The following is a 22,261-nucleotide window of genomic DNA, read 5'->3' as shown; positions in this document are numbered from 1 at the left end:
ATATATATATATATATATATATATATATATATATATATATATATATATATATATATATATATATATATATATATATATATATATATATATATATATATATATATATATATATATATATATATATATATATATATATATATATATATTCTTTGTGTATTTTCATGTACCTTTCTTTATGTGTGGGTGTGTATTTATTTATTTATCTATCTATCATTTAAGCTAGGATTTAGCTATTAGTTGTTGGCAATGGAATCCCGTCCCGTTATGGGCTCTGTGGTCTGTCAGTGTCACAGAGGGGTCTGGCTTGGCTCCGGCTGTCGGGAGCGCGCGTTGAGGATGGATGCAGCGGGTACCGAACTAACAATAGCGCAGCAGCTCGCGGCCCTGTGTGTCTGTTGCTGATACGATTGGAATGCGGACTGTCAACAGATGCTTCCAACACAGGATGACGTCCTTGGGATTAGAATGGTTGCAGGGGCTAATTTTAACCCCACCACCAAAAGGTCTTATACTAGCTTAATCCGGTGTCCTTGGCGGGGAATTCTTTTGTGTATATAAACAGCATCATTTTCTATTGTGTAGTCTATAGTAGTGTTTTCAAAATTGAAGCGGACAGACATTTTACTGTCATGTACCATAACTGACTTCATATCAAACTCTAGATTTGAACCCTTTCCAGCAATCACTGATTTTTAGGTCCTTCTTTTCACAATGAGGACAACTGAGGGACTCATATGCAACTATTACAGAAGGTTCAAATGCTCACTGATGCTTCAGAAGGAAAAATGTTGCGTTAAGAGCCGGGGTGTGAACTTTTAAACGGAATGAGGATGTGTTCATTTTTCTTATATTGCCAATATCTTTTTTTTTTCATTTAGTATTGCCCTTCAGAAGCTACAAAAGATACTTCCCAGAAGAAAAAAAAAAGTAAAATTTGCCCTGATCTTCAAATTCAAAAAGTTTTCACCCCTGGCTCTTAAAGGATAACTATTGTCGAAATGCAACCTGGGCTGTTTTTTTTTTTTTACTGTAAATGAGACAAACTTATATCTAAAAGCATAATTACGACAAACGAGCCGTTTTTGAGATTGACCGTGATTTCGTTTTGTGGTCAATGGCCGGTGAATGGGAATACTAGGGGCATAAATTTGAACGCATCAAAATCGATATTTTTACAACACTAAGAAGGCTCGACACACCATTACACTTTGCTCGAAGTATCGCCTGGGTCTCTACACATGAACTCGAGCATTGAGAACATTGTTAGTGAACACAGAGTTTACTAAAAAGAACGTTTTTGAACAACTCACTTTCACTGTTTGTGTTTCCACTCGCAGCCATCTTGCCAGTCAAGAAGTGTCAATCTCCAAATGCGAAGGAATGGACTCCATTGGATGAAATATTAGGCTTATATGAGGCTCTTTTTACAACTAGAAGGTTAATATTGTTTTTCACTTGCGACAAAACAACGAATTAGCCGTGCATTTATATGGAAATATGCTTTAGGAGCTATCCATCCTCGCATTCGGAGATCGACACCTCTTGACTGGCAAGACGGCCGCGAACAGTGAAAGTGAGTTGTTCAAAAACTTTCTTTTTAGTAAACTCTGTGTACACAAACAATGTTCTCAATGCTCGAGTTCATGTGAAGAGACCCAGGCGATACTTCGAGCAAAGTTTCATGGTGTGTCGAGCCTTCTTAGTATTGTAAAAATATCGATTTTGATGCGCTCAAAGTTATGCCCCTAGAACTCCCGTACACCGGCCATTGACTACAAAACAAAATCACAGTCAATCTCAAAAACGGCTCCTTTGTCGTAATTATGCTTTTAGATATAAGTTTGTCTCGTTTACAGTAAAAAAAAAACAGCCCAGGTTGCATTTTGGCAATAGTTATCCTTTAATGCATTGTGTTTCCTTCTGAAGCATTACTGAGCATTTGAACCTTCTATAGTTGCATATGAGCCCCTCAGTTATCCTCTGTGTGAAAAAATCATTCTTGTAAAGGGTTCAAATACACAAAAATGCTGAAAAACCAAAGATATGTGTATGTAAACTTTTGAGTTCAGCTGTATATATCAACAGTTATGACTCAAATGTTAAACTTGCTTGTTGATCTGTGATGTTAGGGTCTAATGACTGTTTTTCACTCAGTTATTCATCCATAGACCATCACCCCACACAGGCATGTTACTGCAGACACACCCTACAGTTATCCAGAATGAATGAAATTCTTTCCTGTCCGATTAGGCAACACAGCAGTGCGATACACACAATATATTCTCTGCATTCTCGCTCATATCTCTCTCCTCAGCGTGAGCCTACTTCATCACAGTCCTCTTATCAGAAACAGACTCTGCAGAGAGAGCTAAATTTACACTCTTACCTCGCAGGAATGCACTCTGGAGTCCACAGTAAAGCTTTCATCTGCCCACCAATGACTGAACCTGCTTTGAGGGATTAACAAGACGCTCCATTGAGTCTAAAAAATGGCCAAAGGGTAGCAAACGGATTTGACAGTGCAACCCAATACAGATGTGGGCAGCAGTACAGCCACATTTTGTTCCATGAAATTGTTCCCAGCACTACTGGGTCATAACGTTTGTTATTTAGATTAGATTTGCCTGTCATTTTAATGCAGTATGCAGGTTTCAAAATCCAAAAATTCATTTTACTTTATTATTTTACGTATTTTAATGCTTATTTGTGACCACATTTGGTGATTGAAAAGTGTTTTTTGGACCCTGGTAGTAAAGCATATAGTATAGAGTTGATTCTTCATCCGTGGCTCTAAACATAAAGTAGTAAAAGGCCTGAAGCAGTAACTCTTAACCCTCTGTGCTCAATAGTAAATTATACTTATTAGTGTCTGCTGGTCCCAACATAATCTAATAGCATTAACATTGGTGGACAAAATGTTATTCAGATGCTGATGTGTGGGAAGTTGTTGCTGAATTTTAAGCACCCAAATCTATCAAAAGTGGTTCTGGAAAGCAATCATAGGATAATGCAGAGGATGATATACAGCAGCTGCATGGCAATTTCCAGCTTTGTAGCTTATTGTACATGGTTAAGTGCTAGATATTTCTAGAGGATGAACTCAGCGTTTCAACTCAAGTGTAGATGCTCATGTGTTCAGGGTGGTTTTATAATGCCATGCCATTCTATTGTCTCATTGACTGATCAAATTACACTTCCTGTTCTTAATTAGAATGTCTTTCAAAGATTATTAATCAAATACAGGAGTTTGGACAATATCAGAATCTTAAAACAAACTGGTAAATCTGGTCTACTGCCACACATTTGATTTAGGGATTTTGCACAGTGACTATGGGGTTTTGTGCAAGCATTCTGCATTTGATGAATGTGGAGTGTAGAATACATATGCTATGCCAATGATTAGGACTGTTTAGATGGATTTGTATGTAAGTGTGTATGTTTGACAGGTAAGAGTGTCTATGTGTAGTTAGTTGGTTGTATGTTTATTTACACTGTACTTGTTTCCCAGACGTTCACGGCTTGGTGTAATTCTCACCTGAGGAAAGCTGGGACACAGATTGAGAACATAGAGGAAGACTTCAGGAATGGCCTCAAACTAATGTTGCTACTTGAAGTCATCTCAGGTAATTTCATTTTAAGTTTATTTGTTTAACCAAATACTATTAATCAGAAATCAGGAAGTGCTGAACTGAATGCTGAACTTCCTCAACAATATGTAATATTAACTATATACCAATAAATTTTTCATCCCATGTATTTTGGCAGGCGAGAGGTTACCCAAGCCTGACAGAGGAAAAATGCGTTTTCACAAGATAGCCAATGTCAACAAAGCCCTTGATTTCATCACCAGCAAAGGGGTGAAACTAATCTCCATTGGAGCTGAAGGTATGCTTTATTGCACAACTGTAGCAATTGTAAAAAACAAAGTTATTAGGGGGATGTAAGTTATTAATTTTGCATGTCACAAATCCTATATAGAGGGTTTGCACTTACGTCACGGTTTGGTCAGTTACCCAGATGCGTGGCCATATTGGAGATACTCGGATGTAAGCAACAGCATGGATTGCATGATTAATATACTACTGAATACGTTGTTCTGCTAATTTTATGCTGTCAAAACCATGGAAAAATTGTGGAAGCTGCTAAATCATACAGAGGACTTAGTAAGCAGAAAAGGGCACAATATTTTGACAAACTAAAGTTAAAAGGTGGTAAAGATACGTACAAGCAGTATTAATTAAGATATTAGCCAAATATTTCACCTACCTGATGAGAAGTGATAAGAACAAACATGAATGTTGTCAAGATTCTTGCCCTGGAAATCCTGGTTCAGTTTGGCCAACCACAAACACCTTTTGTTCCATAGACAGTTTTTTGCACTCTTCTCCTTGATTTGTTATAACTTTTGTCAGTCTGTAGTACTCCAAATGTTTTTCCTGGTCCGACCGATTGTTACAGCCCAAAACATGACAATAATTGACCATTTTTTAGCAGCAATAATCAGATAAATTTGAGATTTCTGTTCAGTTCATTGGCTTTGTTTACGTTCTGTGCAGCCAATATGGTTGATGTCGCGTTGTGAAATCACTCTATATCTTATATTAAAAAAAATAAACAAAATGAAGCAAAACACTATTTTTTTTTACTAGCTCAACCCTTTATTTAATTGAGAAATAATTTTCCTGTCATATTTTCGCAGAAATTGTTGATGGGAATGTGAAAATGACTCTTGGTATGATCTGGACCATCATCCTTCGCTTCGCCATTCAGGATATCTCTGTTGAAGGTAAAGAAAACAAGTCCCAAACAAAAAATGCCACACAACTGCACATCTGCACAAACAGCAAAACTCTTATTATTTAAAAAAAAAATACACATTGTTTTATACTTATTTTGGACTATGGGGGCGCCATTATGGCATGACTGGTGCTACTTGTTGCGATTTTTACCACAACACAGCTTAAAAAATAAAATACTGATACAAGACCACAGCTACTGAAAGAGCTTATAGGTGGCGATGGATATAAGCATAGGCTATACAACGAAATGCTGTACCGGTATACAATGAAATGATGCCCCCAGATATTGAGTAAAATCCATGTTTAGAAACTGCTTCAGTGGCTGCGGCATCATGACAAGCGTTGGCGTGTTTACATCCTGTCAGGATGGCATCTAGCGTTTCTTGTCTCTGCCATTTGTAAGCTCTTTCAGTAGCTGTGGTCTATACTAAAAGTGTTGCTGTTAAAATTGCAACAGGTAGGCCTGTAGCTCATTGAGTGCAACCATTTCACATCATTGAAATAATGGCTCCCCCATAGTCCAAAATATGTATAAAACAATTGTTTTATTACGCCATAGAACTCTTAATACCAGAGGTTCCCTTTAAAAATCCTTAAATCTTAAATGAACAAATTATGGACGGCACTGTGTAAAAAAAATAATTGTATTTTTCTGCTATAATGAATTGAAATATTGAATAAATGCCTTTACAATTCATCAGTACATGACAAGGAATTCATCACAGACTGAAGTCAGTTATACTGTATTTAGTGTAACCTACATGTTCTGTTGTATGATATTCTCCAATCATCTTTCAGAAACTTCAGCCAAAGAAGGACTTCTGCTGTGGTGTCAGAGGAAAACTGCCCCCTACAGGAATGTCAATGTTCAAAACTTTCATGTCAGGTGAGGCTCTTTTTTGGATAGAAAAAAGTTGTAAGGTGATACCAATGTTTTGTATTTTATTATAAGTATCTGTTTTTTTTCTATAAGAGATAAAAAACAGACAATTATATAGTTTCAGTTATGCTAATTCCAACATGACCCTGATTCTCTCTCTCTGGTGAAGCTGGAAGGATGGCTTGGCGCTGTGCGCTCTCATCCACAGGCACAGGCCTGACCTCATTGACTACTCCAAACTCAACAAGGTCTCAAGTGTGACCCCACATTAACCTTTGACCCTCTGGGACATTTAATCTAACAGCACAATCACAGTAGTCAAATAACAAGTCTGCCACAACATCCTGATGCTACCTTTTATTGACATCACTGCACAGTTGGTGTGTGTTTATAGTATGTGTGTCTAACATCACACTCCCACCCTCACAAATCTAAGGACCCTCCCTAAAAACCTAAAGCTTGTCTCATTTATTGCATGTACAATCAGAAATTCACAGTTTTTTTTTGTGGCCTCAATAGCTGGAAGGATGGACTGGCCTTCTATGCACCTATTCACACACGCAAACCAGAACTGATTGACTTTAAAACCTGAAGGCAGCACATGTTGATGCTAAATTTTAGCTTTTTAGCTAGTTGTTAACTTAGTAACATGTTACCTGTGTTAGAGTCAACTTTTGAGAGTTAGCAGAAATTTTGTGCAAATTTTGTGTAGATTGTTTATAAGGAATAGTTTAACCAAAAATGACAATTCTGCCATTAATTACTCACCCTCATGTCGTTCCAAACCCGTAAGACCTTTGTTCATCTTCAGAACACAAATTAAGATGTTTTTGATGAAATCCAAGAGCTTTCCGGCCCTGTATAGACAGAAATGCAGCTACCATGCTCAAGGCCTAGATAGGTAGTAGTTGAATGAAGTCATTATTTTTGTTTTCTTTGCAAACAAAAAGTATTCTTATAACTTCATAACATTAGGGTTGAACCACTGATGTCACACGACTATTTTAATAATGTCCTTACTACACTCTGGGCCTTAAATATGGTAGTTGCATTGCTGTCTATGCAGGGTCAGAAAACTCTCGGATTTCATCAAAAACATCTTAATTTGTCTTCCGAAGATGAAAGAACGTCTTACAGGTTTGGAACGACATGAGGGTGAGTAATTAATGACAAAATGTTCATTTTTGGGTGAACTATCCCTTTAAGCATTCACTTTCGAAGGTTATGGTGATTATGATAGTTTTGATTAGATGGTTCAGGTATGTTTTATGATTGGAGCTAAACTTTACACGAATGTCCTAGGTGCAGGAGATTCTCTGTGAACCATTTTGCAAGAGCAAATTTGTGTAGTTGATGTTTTTTAGTTGTATCTAGCAAGTAGCTCATGTTAGCTATCGTTTCCTGATGTATTTAGACTACTGTTCAAAAGTTGGGGTCGGCAAGATTTTTAAATGTTTTCGAAAGTCTCTCACACTCAGAACAGCTAAGCTGTATTTTTCACAAATATTACTCCAATCTTCTGTGCCACATGATTCTTCAGAAATCTAATATGCAGATTTGGTGATCAAGAAACATTTCTTATCTAACTGACCTCAAACTTTAGAACAGTGGTGTGTGTATAACTCTAGTTGTTATGGCAGTCAAGAGAAAGCTGGTCCATAACATGTTTTCTCAGAGGACCGTTTGGATTTACAATAATCCTGACCTGGAATAGAACTTGGAAAAGTGATCCACATACCAGAAGCATCAGAACTGTTTCTAAAAGATGCTTTCTAAGAATCCCTGTTAGAACATATTGTATCTCAGGACCCTTCGAATTGCATTTTAAGTGGTTATAGGAGCATGTTAGTATTCCGGTGACATGCTTGATTTCTTAGCTCCCAGCTTAGAATAGGGAAACATAAAGGCGTGAGCAGGATGAGACATTGTTTCCAGCCATGTTCCAAGTCTGTTCCAATCAGTGTATGTGTACTTTGGTTTTAATTAGTAGGTTGGTTCAGACCACTGAAGATTAAAGATTTATTTAGCTTGTCCAAGTCTGTCAGTTCAACATCGAGTGACTAAAAAACCCCTTGTACACTCAGACATTCCTATCCCTTTCAGCTGTCACTGACGGCTCCAGGTGAGCTTGAATGGGGTAATCCAGCGTTTAGCATAGACCCCAGTGGTCCCAGTTTGGACACGAGCATCAGGAGGGTCCAGGACCGTCTGGATCCCCTGCAGCTGCTGATGTCCTGCAATAAGGCTTTTTATTGACACAGAGAACAAAAGCTTGATCCCCAGACTCTGCTTACACACACATCCACAAATACATGCATTTATAATAACCATAAACGTGCACATTTAAAGGGTTAATTTACCAAAACCTGTGATTAATTACTTACCTTTCGCTCCAAACCCGTGAGACCTTCATTTATCTTCGGAACACAAATTAAGATATTTTTGATGAAATCCGAGAGCTTTCTGACCCTGCATAGACAACAAGGGTCCTTCCACATTCAAGGTCCAGAAAGGTAGTAAGGACATCACTTTAGGACAATACTTTTTGTGTGCAAAGAAAACAAAAATACCTCTTTTCAACAATTTCAGCTCTCCGCAATGCATGTGCTTTTGATATGGAGGGTCAGAAAGCTCCCGGATTTTATCAAAAATATCTTAATTTGTGTTCCGAAGAAGAACAAAGGTTTTTTCATTTTTGGGTGAACTATCCCTTTAAGATGCAGAATGGAAGCATCGATTACTAATGGTGCTTAATGTTTTTAAAATGTTTTATGCTCACCACGGCTACATTTATTTGATTAATTTTCTTTGAAATGTAATTTGTTCCTTTGATAGCAAACCTGACAGGCTTCAGTGTCACATTATCCTTCAGAAATCATTCTAATATGCTGATTTGCTGCTCAAGAAACTTTATATTTTTATTATTATCACTGTGGAAAACATTTGTTGAAACATTGACGTCATCTTTTGTATCATAAATGTTTTCACTCTTGATCAACTGAATGCATTCTTACATACTAAAGGTTTTACTTTTGAATAGTAGTGTAGTTATTTTTTGTAGAAGAGCAACCAGTCTTTCAGTATTACCAGTGCTTCCTTTTCAGATTTATCATTTGAAATCCTTATTTTTTTCTCTTTCAGAATTTCAAAGTTGTACGTTTTCTCTTTTTTCTAGTGGCACCTGAATACTGACACTCACTTTTGCATGCAAATTATTTTAATTTAGTTTTTTTGGGTTATAATATTTTTGATATTTTTTTATTGTTGAAAACAGTATTCTCTCTTTTTGTCTGTCTGCAGGATGATCCGCTGGGTAATCTGAATCTGGCATTTGACATCGCGGAAAAACACCTGGACATCCCCAAAATGCTGGATGCAGAGGGTAAACGATGAACATAGAAAATTCTACAATCCTCCATGTAACATTCCAGCTAAATACATACTGTAGCTTTCAGCCAGTGAAATATTGAAAAAATGTCTTTCACTAAAATGTTATGCAAAAAAAGATTGTGTAGTATTGTCTATGTCACAGCTGACTGTGGCAAAGAAAAACTCCCTCAGATTTATTTTGGTAGGAAACCTTGAGAAGAACCAAGTTCTAGACACTTTAACAGATAAACATGACTTGTGTTTCCTAGTTGTATTTATATTTTCTTCTATCGCACCTTTATGTAGTTGTCCCTTAGCTCATCTCCTCTCTCTGCAGACATTCTGAACACCCCTAAGCCTGACGAGAGAGCTATTATGACCTATGTGTCCTGCTTCTACCATGCCTTTGCTGGAGCTGAGCAGGTATTTGTGTGTGCTAGATTGAGCAGATCAACTATCTTCCCATCCATCCCTACCTTCTTTCTTACTGTGTTTCTCTCCCTCAGGCTGAAACTGCTGCTAACAGGATCTGTAAGGTGCTGGGAGTGAATCAGGAAAATGAGAAGTTGATGGAGGATTATGAAAGACTGGCTAGTGAGGTACTGTAATTAAATACAAATCAGATACACTCCACACACTGCACACAGACACATATTACTCATAAATATTCCCTCTGCTCTGTAGCTGTTGGAGTGGATCAGACGTACCACTCCCTGGCTGGAGAATCGTGCACCGGAGAAGACCATGTCTGAGATGCAGCGGAAGCTGGAGGATTTCCGAGATTACCGCAGGATGCACAAACCTCCCAAAGTGCAGGAGAAGTGTCAACTGGAGATCAGCTTCAACACCCTGCAGACTAAACTCCGCATCAGCAACCGGCCTGCGTTTATGCCCTCTGAAGGCAAGATGGTTTCGGTGAGAGTTTGACCCACACATATGCACACGACAAATCTTTATTTAGATCTCTAATTAGACAGAACCGCAATTAAAAATTGTATTGATTTATTTATTTTAATATTTATTGATTTATTTAGTTTTTATTTTAATATGTATTTTTTTTATTTAATATCTATTTAGTTTATGTTTGTTATTAGTTTTACTTAAATAGTTTTTATAATGTTAAAATATATTTTATATTTATTTTATTGTTATTTTACGCTGATATTTATTGTATTTTTTATTTATTTGTATTTGTATTTCATTTATCTAACCAGCTAGCTAGCTTTTTCAGCAAAGTATTTCTAAAAAAATATGGCTTTGTACACTACCAGTCAATAGTATTTTAACAGAAAGATTTTTTTGGCCCAAAGGACAGCAAAAACAGCATACTTTTAAAATATTTGTACTATTTAAAATAACTTGCCTTTTTGAATATATATTAAAATGTAATTTATTCCTGTGATTTCAAAGATGCATTTTTAGCATCATTACTCCAGTCACATGATCCTTCAGATCATTCTAATATTCAGATTTGCTGCTTAAAAACAGTTATTTATTATTATGTTGAAAACAGCTGAGTATAATTTTCTTTGATGAATAGAAAGTTCAGAAGAATTTATTACCATTAGAAATCTTTTGTAACATTATAAAAGCCTTTATCATCACTTTTGATCAATTTAAAGCATTTATGTATATATATACTGACTCCAAGCTCTTGAATGGTATAGTGTATTTTTATTTAAGTTAAATGGTGATCTTTGGATCTTTCTCTTCATCAAAAAATCCTGAAAAAAAATGTACTCAACTGTTTTAAATATTAAAATTATTATTATTAATAATAATAATAATAATAATAAATGTTTCTTGAAGAGCAAATGATGTGACACTGAAGACTGGAGTAATCATGCTATAATTTTGCTTTGATCACAGGAATAAATTACATTTTACATTTACATTTACATTTACATTTATTCATTTAGCAGACGCTTTTATCCAAAGCGACTTACAATTGGGGAATACAACAAGTGATTCATCCTAAGGAGGCAGATCGACATAGGAAGTGCTCAAAAATACCATATATCAGGCGTTGTTAGATGAGTACGGGCTAGAAAGGGAAGATCAGGAAAGAGAGGAGAACAAAAGTTTTTTTTATTTATTTATTTATTTTTTTTGTTGTTGAGTCAAATAGTGTCGAAAAAGATGGGTTTTCAGCAGTCGCTTGAAGACAGTAATGGAGTCTGCATTCCGAATAGGGGTGGGAAGATCATTCCACCAGGCAGGGACGTTGAAGGAGAATGTTTTGGAAAGTGATTTCATGCCTCTCTGTGGTGGTACAATGAGGCGTCTTTCACTAGAGGATCTCAGACTTCTGGAGGGAGTGTAGATGCGTAGTAGTGAATGGAGGTAAGCAGGTGATGAGCCGGTGGCTGTCCTATAGGCCAGCATCAGTGTCTTGAATTTGATGCGAGCCGTAACCGGTAGCCAGTGCAGGGATATGAAGAGAGGTGTGACATGGGCCTTCTTGGGCTCATTGAAGACCAGCCGTGCTGCTGCATTCTGAATCATTTGTAGAGGCCTGATTGTACATGCTGGAAGACCAGCTAAAAGAGCATTGCAGTAGTCCAGCCTGGAAATGACCAGGGCCTGGACGAGGAGTTGTGCAGCATGCTCTGTTAGGAAGGGCCTGATCTTTCTGTGCAATGCAAACCTGCAGGATCGAGCAGTTTTAGCTATGTGGTCTTTAAAAGTCAATTGGTCATCAAAGATTACACCAAGATTTCTGGCTGAAGTCGATGGGGTAATTGTTGATGAACCTAACTGGATGGAGAAGTCATGTTGTAAAGTTGCTTTCTATTTGAATATATTTTAAAATATATTCAAATAGAAAGCAGTTATTTTAAATAGCAAAAATATTTCACAAAATTGTATTTTAGATCAAATAAATGCAGGCTTAGTAAGCAGAAGAGAATTCTTTAAAAAAAAAAAAACTGTTCAAAAACTTTTGACTGGTAGTGTAGGTTTATAGGTCATAAACACATACATATATAAAACAGTAAGGTGAACATGCTTGCAATTTCTCGATGGTTTCATAGTTGATGTTTTTGTCTCTGTAGGACATAGCAAGTGCGTGGCAGGGGCTGGAACAGGCAGAAAAGGGTTATGAGGAATGGCTGCTGACGGAGATCAGGAGACTAGAAAGACTGGACCATCTAGCAGAGAAATTCAGACAAAAAGCTACCAACCATGAGAGCTGGGCTGCAGGTGAGTCCTGAACATGAAGTGGTATCATAACCATTCTGCACTTGTGTAAAAATGAACTGGAAGCCACTTTGGATAAGAAAGTCCACTATATGATGCTTGATATATGCTTTAAATGTGTTTTGCAATAGGTAAGGAGGAGATGCTGACCCGGAAGGACTACGAGTCAGCCTCTTTAATGGAAGTCCGAGCTTTGCTGAGGAAGCATGAGGCATTTGAGAGTGACCTTTCCGCCCACCAGGACAGAGTCGAGCAGATTGCTGCTATTGCTCAGGAGCTCAAGTATGATATTTTGGACTTTTGGATCTCTTGAAAAATGCTTTCACCTTTTTTTACTGGTCTTCATTTCATTTAGCTGACCATTTTAATGTAAACATTCATTCAGATTAAGACTTTTATTCAAAGAAATTATGCATTAAATTGTTAAATAATAATTTAACTTGGAAAAAATTTAACTTTCTATTCAATAAAGAATTATGAAAAAAAGTGTCACATTTTACACAAATAATAATATTAATAATAAAAAAAGTGTTTGCGCCAAATTAACATATTTATAAAAATAATCTGAAATTTGAAAATATATTGCAATTAAAAACAGGTATTTTAAATCAATAATATTTCACAATACTTGTATTTTTATGGTATTTTGATCAAATAAATGAAGTCTTTGCGAACATAAAAGATATTTAAAATAGTCTCACCAACTTCAAATGCTTGAATATTAGTGCACAAGTACTTTGTCCTTGTAACTAACCTGTCACGTTCAGTTTCTTATCACCTTACAGGGTCTGGATAGCTTCATATCTCACACTACTTATCCGTAGCTAGACACATATACACGCACCATGCTTACAGCATACTTTGACGCTTGAATCGCTGACTTTCTATTTTAACATTCATTATCTCCCTGCAGGCCTGGTTAGCGAGTGTGTGTGCATTTAGTAAGTGACTAAAAGCTAAAGTAAAGCTTCTGACCTTTATGTTGTCTGAGTAAGTGCAGGGTAATATTACTGATAAACTATGGAGCATACTTCTAATGATTTGCATACTAATGTTAATTTAGATGCAAAAAGCAAACAGAAATGAATGTAGATGTCTGTTTACTTCAAATATGTAAGGAAATTGACAAAATATCTTCATAGAACATTTACTTAATATCCTAGTGATTTTTGACATAAAAGAAAGATTTATCATTTTGACCCGTACAGTGTATTTTTGACTATTGCTACAAATATACATGTGCTACTTAAGACTGGTTTTGTGGCCAGGGTCATAAATGGTCTACATGAAAAAAAGGATACAAAATTCCTCATTAATCCAAAGTTAGTGAGTAACCACTAGAGGGAGGCATACTCAATAGCAAATGCAATATTGTGGCCTAGAGTTTTTATCTTTTGTTTTATATTTCTAAAGTGAGCTGGACTATCATGATGTTGCATCAGTGAATCTAAGGTGTCAAAGTATTTGTGACCTCTGGGACCAACTGGGTACACTCACTCAGAAACGCAGAGAGGCTTTGGAGGTATGCTGTCTGTCTCCCTACCTGTTTTCTTCTAGAATGTTTTTGATAAATGAAGGAATTAAAAAAAGCAAAATGTTTAAATCAGTGTTTAAATTCTGCAGAGGACGGAGAAACTTTTGGAGACGGTGGAGCAGCTGTTTCTGGAATATGCAAAGAGATCTGCACCCTTTAATAACTGGATGGAGGGAGCCATGGAAGACTTACAGGATATGTTCATAGTGCACACCATTGAAGAGGTCCAGGTATACACAACTAATTTACATGCTTATGTTAGTAAACAGACAGTATTTTTTTTTATGTTTTTGTAAAAATGTTCACCAAAGCTGCATTTATTTGAACAAACATACAGTAAAGCTGTAAAATTGTAAAACATTTCTTTTTAAAATAAATGTTTAATGATTTATGATTTTAAAGTATTATAGGCTTACCAGGGTTGCATTTATTTTTATTTATATAAAAATAGAGTAAACAGTAATATTGTAAAATAGTATTACAATTTAATAACTGTTTTCTGTTTTAATATATTTTAAAATGCATTTAGTCCTTTGATGGAAAAGCTGAATTTAAGCAGCTGTCTTCCAGTCTTAAGTGTAACATGATCCTTCACAAATCATTTTAATAAGCTGATATGGTGCTTAAACATTTCTTATTATCAATATAGTAAAAAGATGTTGCTTTATTTTTTGTGGAAACCACAAAGTTCCAAAAAACTGCATTTATTTGGAAGTCTTTATTGGCATTTCGATCAGTTTAATGCATCCTTGCTGAAAAAGTATTAATTTCTTTTAAAAAATGGTAGTGTATATATAAAAACATGTTATCCATTGTGTGTAGACTCTGATAGCTGCTCACGAGCAGTTTAAGTCCACACTTCCCGAGGCGGATGCAGAAAGGCAGGCGATCCTTGGCATTCAGCAGGAAGTCCTGAAGATCTCCCAGAATTATGGCATTCGTGGAGACCTCACCAACCCCTACAGCACCATAACTACAGAAGAGATTGCCATCAAATGGGACAAGGTCAAACACACACAAATCAAACCATTCTGTTCCATTACTGCACAGAAATGTTTTAAAGGGGAATTTGGATGCCTATTTTTCACAAGTTGGTCTGATTCTTTAGGATCTTCATGAAATATCTGCAACATATTTTTCCTTAATGGTCGTGTAAAACAACTCCTTTTTATCTTGTCAAAAACAGCTCTCATTCGGTGCATGTATCTTTAAATGATAATGAGCTACTGCTCACTCCACCCCTCTCTTCTGTTTTTTGTGTATTCTGTGGCGCATTACCATCAAAAACAAAACTAATCCACTGCGTCCTCAGTGGCTTTTATGTCCGGAGAAAATGAAGACTCTTATGTTCACTTTTACATCCAATTACAAAACTACTGCATTGCTTATGAGACATTGTTGTCGCTACAGCTGCTCGAGCATGGAGAAAATGGCGGACAGTGAACTGGCTGAGGGCGGAAAAATGCTAATACGCGACAGTCTGTCAGTAGTCGTACTGCCCAGAAAATTGAAACAGCTTGATAATTGTAACTGTTTAGGTTTTTTGGGGATTAAAAAAAGGAGTGAATAGATTTTTATCACTGTAGAGTGGTTGTCCACACAATGCTAAGACACATTTATATTCAAACACCATGTACTGTAAAAATGAATTTTGCACCCAGTGTACCCTTTTAAGTTCAAACTTCTTCAAAACAAAATTATAATCATGGTAATGATGTCTGTTTGTGTATTCAGGTGAAGAAGCTGGTTCCCCAGCGTGACAGTGCACTGCAGGAGGAGTTAGCACGACAGCATTCTAACGAAAGGCTCAGACGCCAATTTGCTGCCCAAGCCAACCTCATCGGACCCTGGATACAGGCCAGGATGGAGGTGAGTGGCTTCAGCCACCATAGCCATTACCTGTGCCAATGTAATAGACCCACATAAGACATGTTCTTTTATCTATCTATCTATCTATCTATCTATCTATCTATCTATCTATCTATCTATCTATCTATCTATCTATCTATCTATCTATCTATCTATCTATCTATCTATCTATCTATCTATCTATCTATCTATCTGACAGGAAATTGGTTGTTGTTCTATGGCAGTGGGTGGGACTTTGGAGGATCAGATGACCCAGCTGAAACAGTATGAGCATGTGATCGTTAGCTATAAACCCAACATAGACAGAATGGAGGGAGATCATCAACTCATCCAGGAGTCACTTATCTTTGACAACAAACATACTAACTACACTATGGAGGTACACACACACACACACACACACACACACACACACACACACACACACACACACACACACAATTAACTTTTTTTTTTTTAGCAAGGACGCATTTAATTGATCAAAAGCGACAATGAAGACATTTTATAATGTTATAAATATTTCTATTTCAAATAATTGCCGTTTTTTTTACTTTATTAATCAAAATAATTTAATCTAACTTAAAGAAGTAGTTCACTTCCAGAACAAAAATGTACGGATAATTTACTCACCCCCTTGTCATCCAAGATGTTCATGTCTTTCTTTCTTCAGTCGTAAAGAAATTATGTTTTTTGAGGAAAAAATTTTAGGATTTCTCTCCATACAGTAGACTTCTATGGTGCCCCGAGTTTGAACTTCCAAAATGTTGTTTAAATGCAGCTTCAAAGGGCTCTAAACGAGCCCAGTCGATGAAAAAAGGTCTTATCTAGCGAAAACGATTGGTTATTTAAAAAAAAAAAAAAAAAAGACAATTGATATACTTTTAACCTCAAATGCTTGTCTTGTCTAGCTCTGCGTCAGCTCTCTTTATTCAAGTTCAAGACAGTTTGGGAATGTCGATTTTCTCCTCCAACTTCAAAATCATCCTACATTGCTGCAGAAATACCGACCCAGTGTAATTTTTTTTTTAGAAAATAACAGATTTTTTCAAGATATGAACCATCTTCCTCTGCTGGGATCATTTAGAGCCCTTTGAAGCTGTATTTTAACTTCATTTTGGAAGTTTAAACTCAGGGGCACCATAGAAATCCACTGTATGGACAGAAATCAAAGAAAGAAAGAAAGACATAAACATCTTGGACGACAAGGGTAAATTATCTGTAAATTTTTGTTCTGGAAGTGAACTTCTCCTTTAAGTGTAAAACTGGAATTTTGGAAAGCATCATTTACATCCAACAAGTCAAAGAGAACAAATTCGTCACTTCATAAAAATGACCACATTTCAGATGCTGTGGAGCAAGATCAGTCAGATGGTTGGTAAAATTATGCCATCCCATAGTGCAAAGTCACATGACTTTTTGATGCGCAATGGAGGAATTTATTCAGATTATTCGCATTAACACTTTTTCACAAGTCAAAAACCACCTCAAGTGAGTGTAAAACCTTTTTTGTGAAATAAGGGATTTTTTCACTTGTTTTTGAGGTGATAGTTCAAAATGCGCATAAAAACAGGGTGATGGGAACATCCCCTATTGCTATTGAGCAGCAAATCAGCATATTAGAATGAAGTGTCATGTGACACTAAAGACTGGATAAATGGTTGCTTAAAAATCAGCTTTGCAATCCCAGGAATAAATTATATTTGATTTAAATAGAAATAATTTATTTTAAATTTTAATTTTTTACAGTTTTGCCGTTTTACTGTATTTTTGATCAAATAAATGCAGCCTTGCTGAGATTTCTTTTAAGAACAATAAAAAAGTGTACACAGAAATGTTTGTGACAAAAAATAGGTATGAATCGTCACTTAATCCTGATTTTTACAACAGTATTTCTCTTTCCTCTGCAGCATATTCGTGTTGGCTGGGAGCTCCTTTTGACTACGATCGCGCGCACTATTAACGAAATTGAGACTCAAATTCTGACACGGGACGCAAAGGGCATCAGCCAGGAGCAGATGCATGAATTCCGATCCTCTTTCAACCACTTTGATCGGGTGCTGTACTCAGTCTTTATGTACTCTTACTACCCTAGCTATTTTCCTTGTTGAATAGATGCTATACTAATGATCATTAAACCATACTAACTAAACTAAAACTTTCTCCACTTTGACTGAGCATTATAAAAACATCTGCATGTCTCTCTTATTTCAACGGAGACACATTAATTTCATATTTGCTCTGTGTTATGTCTTGTCTTTCGCTTCTTCCGAGACATCACAATGCAAGAGTGGTAATTATCTTTCTATTCAGTTCCTTGAACAAATTTAGTTTGAGATAGGAGATAATTGCAGTATTTAGTATGTTTAAAATCAGACGTAAAATATTGTAATTTAGCTCTGTCATATTGTTTAAGTGGATTTTTAGCACAAATTGCATCTAGTTTATAGATATAGCACTTAATTTCTGCTCGTATCCTGTGCATGTTTTTGTGTGTTGTGGGTGCTTGCTCTCAGAAGGAGAGGGGTAAACTCAGGACTGAGTTTAAAGTGTGTCTGATCAGTCTTGGGCAGATAAAAATGACAAACAGGTACTAACCAACATGACTTCTAACCCTTGACCCTAATATAGTTCTTTGCTTAGAATTATACATATGCTTTCCCTGGGGAGCAGAATATATTTCTAATGAACCTCTTTTGTGTTTTTTTTTTTCCTGTCTGTGGTTGTGTGCTGTCTCTTTGTGTGTGTTTCTCTGTTAGGTGCTGTCTCTTTCCCTACTCCACATTGCTTCATTATTCTGACCATGTCGGTGCTTCACCCACACAACCTCATCCTATGCCCTTTAACCTTTCCAATGCAGAAGAAGAATGGGGCGATGGATTCTGACGACTTTAGGGCCTGTCTGATCTCAATGGGTTATGATCTGGTAAGGCCTTAAATAGGGTTCACTGATTAAGAACTTAAAAAAAAAACTTTCTTAATTTTTTAAAAATAAAATATCTAGGCAAAATACATATTTTTATTATAATTCTGCTCAGTTCATTTTAATTTCATTTTAATTTAAAGATAAAATCTAATAAAATAAAAAACAAAGAAACTATTTTGTCACTGGTTTCAGATAAAAAAAAACACCTAAAATGATATAATATAATTATATATTATAATGAATGTTTTCTTAAAACATTATTTTACAAAATGTTGTTTGTCAAATATATTTATTTAGTTAATACTTTTTTGTTATTATTTTGCTCTATTTACATTTTATGGAACTTTTTAAAGATACAATCTAATAACATTTTGTGATGCTCATACTCAGTACAAGAAACAACTATTTTGCCAATGGTGTTAAAAAAAACTTAATTTAAAATCAAAAATTATATAATGTATAAAATATTATATTAAGTACATTGAATATATTTTCTAAACAAGTGTCATTATTTTATACAGTTTTGTCTGGCAAGTATTTTTATTTTTGGGGAAAAATTTATTGTTAATAAATACTGAATATATTTATATAAAAAATAAATATGTAAACAATATGTGTCTCTGGACCACAAAATTTTGAAATTTACACATCACAAAGCTGAATAAATAAGCTTTCCATTGATGTATGGTTTGTTAGAATAGGACAATATTTGGCCGAGATACAACTATTTGAAAATCTGGAATCTGAGGGTGCAAAAAAATCCAAATATTGAGAAAATCGCCTTTAAAGTTGTCCAAATGAAGTTCTTAGCAATGCATTTTACCAATCAAAAATTAAGTTTTGATATATTTACAATAGGAAATATGCAAAATGATAATTTTGACCCATACAGTGTATTGTTGGCTGTTGCTACAAATATACCTGTGCTACTTAAGACTGGTTTTGTGGTCCAGGGTCATACATTTCAACAAAGTACAGTGGTGGGGGAGTATTTGTAATGCTATAAATGTATGTATGTATATGTGTGTTTTTTTTCAGGGTGAGGTGGAGTTTGCTCGGATCATGATGCTGGTTGATCCAAACGTTTCAGGCGTTGTGTCATTCCAGTCTTTCATTGATTTCATGACAAGAGAGACAGCAGACACAGACACAGCTGAGCAGGTCATCGCTTCCTTCAGGATCCTCGCTGCAGACAAGGTGTGTGTGTTTGTGTTGTTGACTTAACTTTAACGATTTAAAAAAAAAGTCTTTTGTACCTGAAAAATTCTTTCCGTATTCCTAATCTGTTGTTAATTGTGTCTTGCTCAGCCATATATTCTGGCAGATGAGTTGAGGCAAGAGCTTCCTCCAGACCAGGCAGAGTACTGCATCAGCAGGATGCCTCCATACGCTGGCCCCGGGGCCCTGCCTGGAGCGCTGGACTACACTGCCTTCTCCACTGCCCTCTATGGAGAGAGTGACCTTTAACTCTCTCAACAACTCTGACCTTTTACAATCCCATCTCACTTGATAGCCAAGTAAATTCATTACCCATCAGATCAGAAGCCTCAAGAAATTAAACCACAGCTAATAAAAATAATGAGCACAATTTCAGTTTTTAGTCTCAGTTGATGTATTTTGCTAAATGATTGATATGAAATGTTTAATAAGTCAATACACATGGAATGCAGTCTGGAAATGATAGAATGCAATGAAGGAAGTAAAATGAAAGTGGTTATTTATCTATAGAAGTCCAATAGATGAAGGCTATTATAATACAGAAAAAGTATCACTTAAATTACAGCAAAATCAGTAGTTACACTAAATGTTACCCTGGACCACAAAACCGGTCTTTAGTCGCTGGGGTATATTTGTAGCAATAGACAAAAATATATTGTATGGGTCAAAATTATTGATTTTTCTTTTATGTCAAAAATCATTAGGAAATTAAGTAAAGATCATGTTACATTAAGATTTTTTGTAAAATTCCTACTGTAAACCTATCAAAATGTAATTTTTGATTAGTAATACGCATTGTTAAGAACTTGGACAACTTTAAAGGTGATTTTCTCAGTATTTTGATTTTTTTGCACCCTTAGATTCCAGATTTTCAAATAGGCATATATCGGCCAAATATTGTCCTATCCTAACAAACTATACATCAACAGAAAGCTTATTTATTGAGCTTTCACATGATGTATTTATCTCAGTTTTGTAAAATTTAACCTTATGACTGGTTTTGTGGTCCAGGGTCACAAATATAGAATTAAATATGTTGAAGTGCATTGTAGGTTTGATGCATTTTACTCTGACCTTTTCCAATCCCACTTTTTCCAGAATTTGTGTGGTAGTGTTAAACCCACAGTATGTAAGATTTTGCACATTTGAATTTTCCCCAAATTGAGAAAGATTCACCAAACCACTTAATTTCTATTCTAAATTCTCTTCAACATAATCACCTAAAAACCTTACAGTGCCTGATTTTTCATATATAGTAACAGTTTATATCAAGTAGGAAAAGGTGATCTTTGTCATTCTTACTAGTGAGTCAAATAGATAAGAGCACAAGCAGCTGCTTTGGTTGTACTTGACTTTTTGAATATTGTGAATGATTGAACAGTTCTTCAATTTGGCGATTGCATTAAGTGTCAATGTATGTACTACTACAGAGGTTGTGAAATAAATAAAGCAAAAAACAGAAATGTGACCATGCACCACAAAACCAGTCGTAAGTCGCACAAGTATATTTGTAGCAGTGGCCAATAATACATTGTATGGGTCAAAATGAATTTTTCTTTTATGCCAAAAATCATTAGGATATTAAGTAAAAATCATGTTCCATGAAGATGTTTTGTAAATGTTCTACTGTAGATATATCAAAACTTAATTTTTTGAGTTGTAATATGCATTGCTAAGAACTTCGTTTGGACAACTTTAAAAGCAATTATCTCAATATTTAGATGGTTTTGCACCCTCAGATTCCAGATTTTTTAATAATTGTATCTTGGCCAATAGTTGTATCTTGTATCCTATTCTAACAAACCATACATCAACGGAAGGCTTATTTATTCAGCTTTCAGAAGATGTATAAATCTCAATTAAAAAAATTGACCCTTATGACTGGTTTTGTGGTCCAGGGTCACAGATTAAGATAAAATACTAAATTTAAAGTTGTGGGTGAAAGTATGTGAACCCCTTGGAACGACAGACAAACACAGCCTGCTTAACACACAAACAATTGTTTTCTTGTCTGTATTGATCACAGCATGTAAACCATTCACTGTGAAAGTGGAAAAGTATTTAAATTCCAGAGTATCAGTCAAGCTTTAGAAATAGAAATACAGCAAATTTCTATACTCTAAGTCACACTAACTGAGTGTTCAAGTGGATTTGATTGATTTTTGGTCAGTTTATTAACCTATAAAATCAGTTTTAACATGAAAGAAGTGATTTGTGAATGTCTGCTGTCTGATGTCAATTATATGAACAAGAAATCCAAATGTGTGTTTTACAGTGACATAAATCAAATAAACCATACTTATGAAAAGGCCAAGTCTCTGCTTTTTTATTGCTTGTTTTGAATGAAGTGTTGTTGACATACTGTAGGTCTAAAATATGTATTTATGTATGCATAATAGATTAAGAGTGGGTGCGGCCATTTGTAAATTTTATGGGTCTGTACAGCTATTTTTAGCTGTACAAAACAGTTG

The 22,261-nt window shown here is 35.6% G+C and overlaps 1 protein-coding gene across 1 annotated transcript; it reads left to right on the top strand.

The window, feature by feature from the left end:
• Nucleotides 1-3,512: 3,512 nt before the first annotated feature.
• Nucleotides 3,513-22,099, top strand: actn2b (actinin, alpha 2b). Its single transcript, XM_073827647.1, has 20 exons — nucleotides 3,513-3,623; nucleotides 3,766-3,885; nucleotides 4,700-4,786; nucleotides 5,598-5,685; nucleotides 5,849-5,927; nucleotides 8,980-9,061; nucleotides 9,386-9,471; nucleotides 9,555-9,647; nucleotides 9,733-9,963; nucleotides 12,102-12,249; nucleotides 12,378-12,528; nucleotides 13,660-13,768; nucleotides 13,870-14,010; nucleotides 14,603-14,785; nucleotides 15,515-15,649; nucleotides 15,849-16,028; nucleotides 17,557-17,703; nucleotides 18,507-18,572; nucleotides 19,611-19,769; nucleotides 19,881-22,099. The coding sequence occupies exons 1-20, from the start codon at nucleotides 3,599-3,601 to the stop codon at nucleotides 20,037-20,039; spliced, it is 2,469 nt and encodes an 822-aa protein (XP_073683748.1). The 5' UTR covers nucleotides 3,513-3,598; the 3' UTR covers nucleotides 20,040-22,099.
• The last annotated feature ends 162 nt before the right edge of the window (nucleotides 22,100-22,261 follow it).

The sequence above is a fragment of the Garra rufa genome, chromosome 21 (assembly GCF_049309525.1).
Source record: "Garra rufa chromosome 21, GarRuf1.0, whole genome shotgun sequence".
Classification (NCBI taxonomy): domain Eukaryota; kingdom Metazoa; phylum Chordata; class Actinopteri; order Cypriniformes; family Cyprinidae; genus Garra; species Garra rufa.
This window is presented reverse-complemented; position numbering and strand designations above follow the sequence as displayed.

Bases quoted from the DNA above. Each gene is read 5' to 3' on its own strand.
- actn2b (XM_073827647.1), top strand. From the start codon at position 3,599: ATGTTGCTACTTGAAGTCATCTCAG. The intron at 5,686-5,848 runs GTGAGGCTCTTT...TCTCTGGTGAAG, and splicing joins GTTCAAAACTTTCATGTCAG to CTGGAAGGATGGCTTGGCGC. The intron at 12,529-13,659 runs GTATGATATTTT...ATATTTCTAAAG, and splicing joins GCTATTGCTCAGGAGCTCAA to TGAGCTGGACTATCATGATG.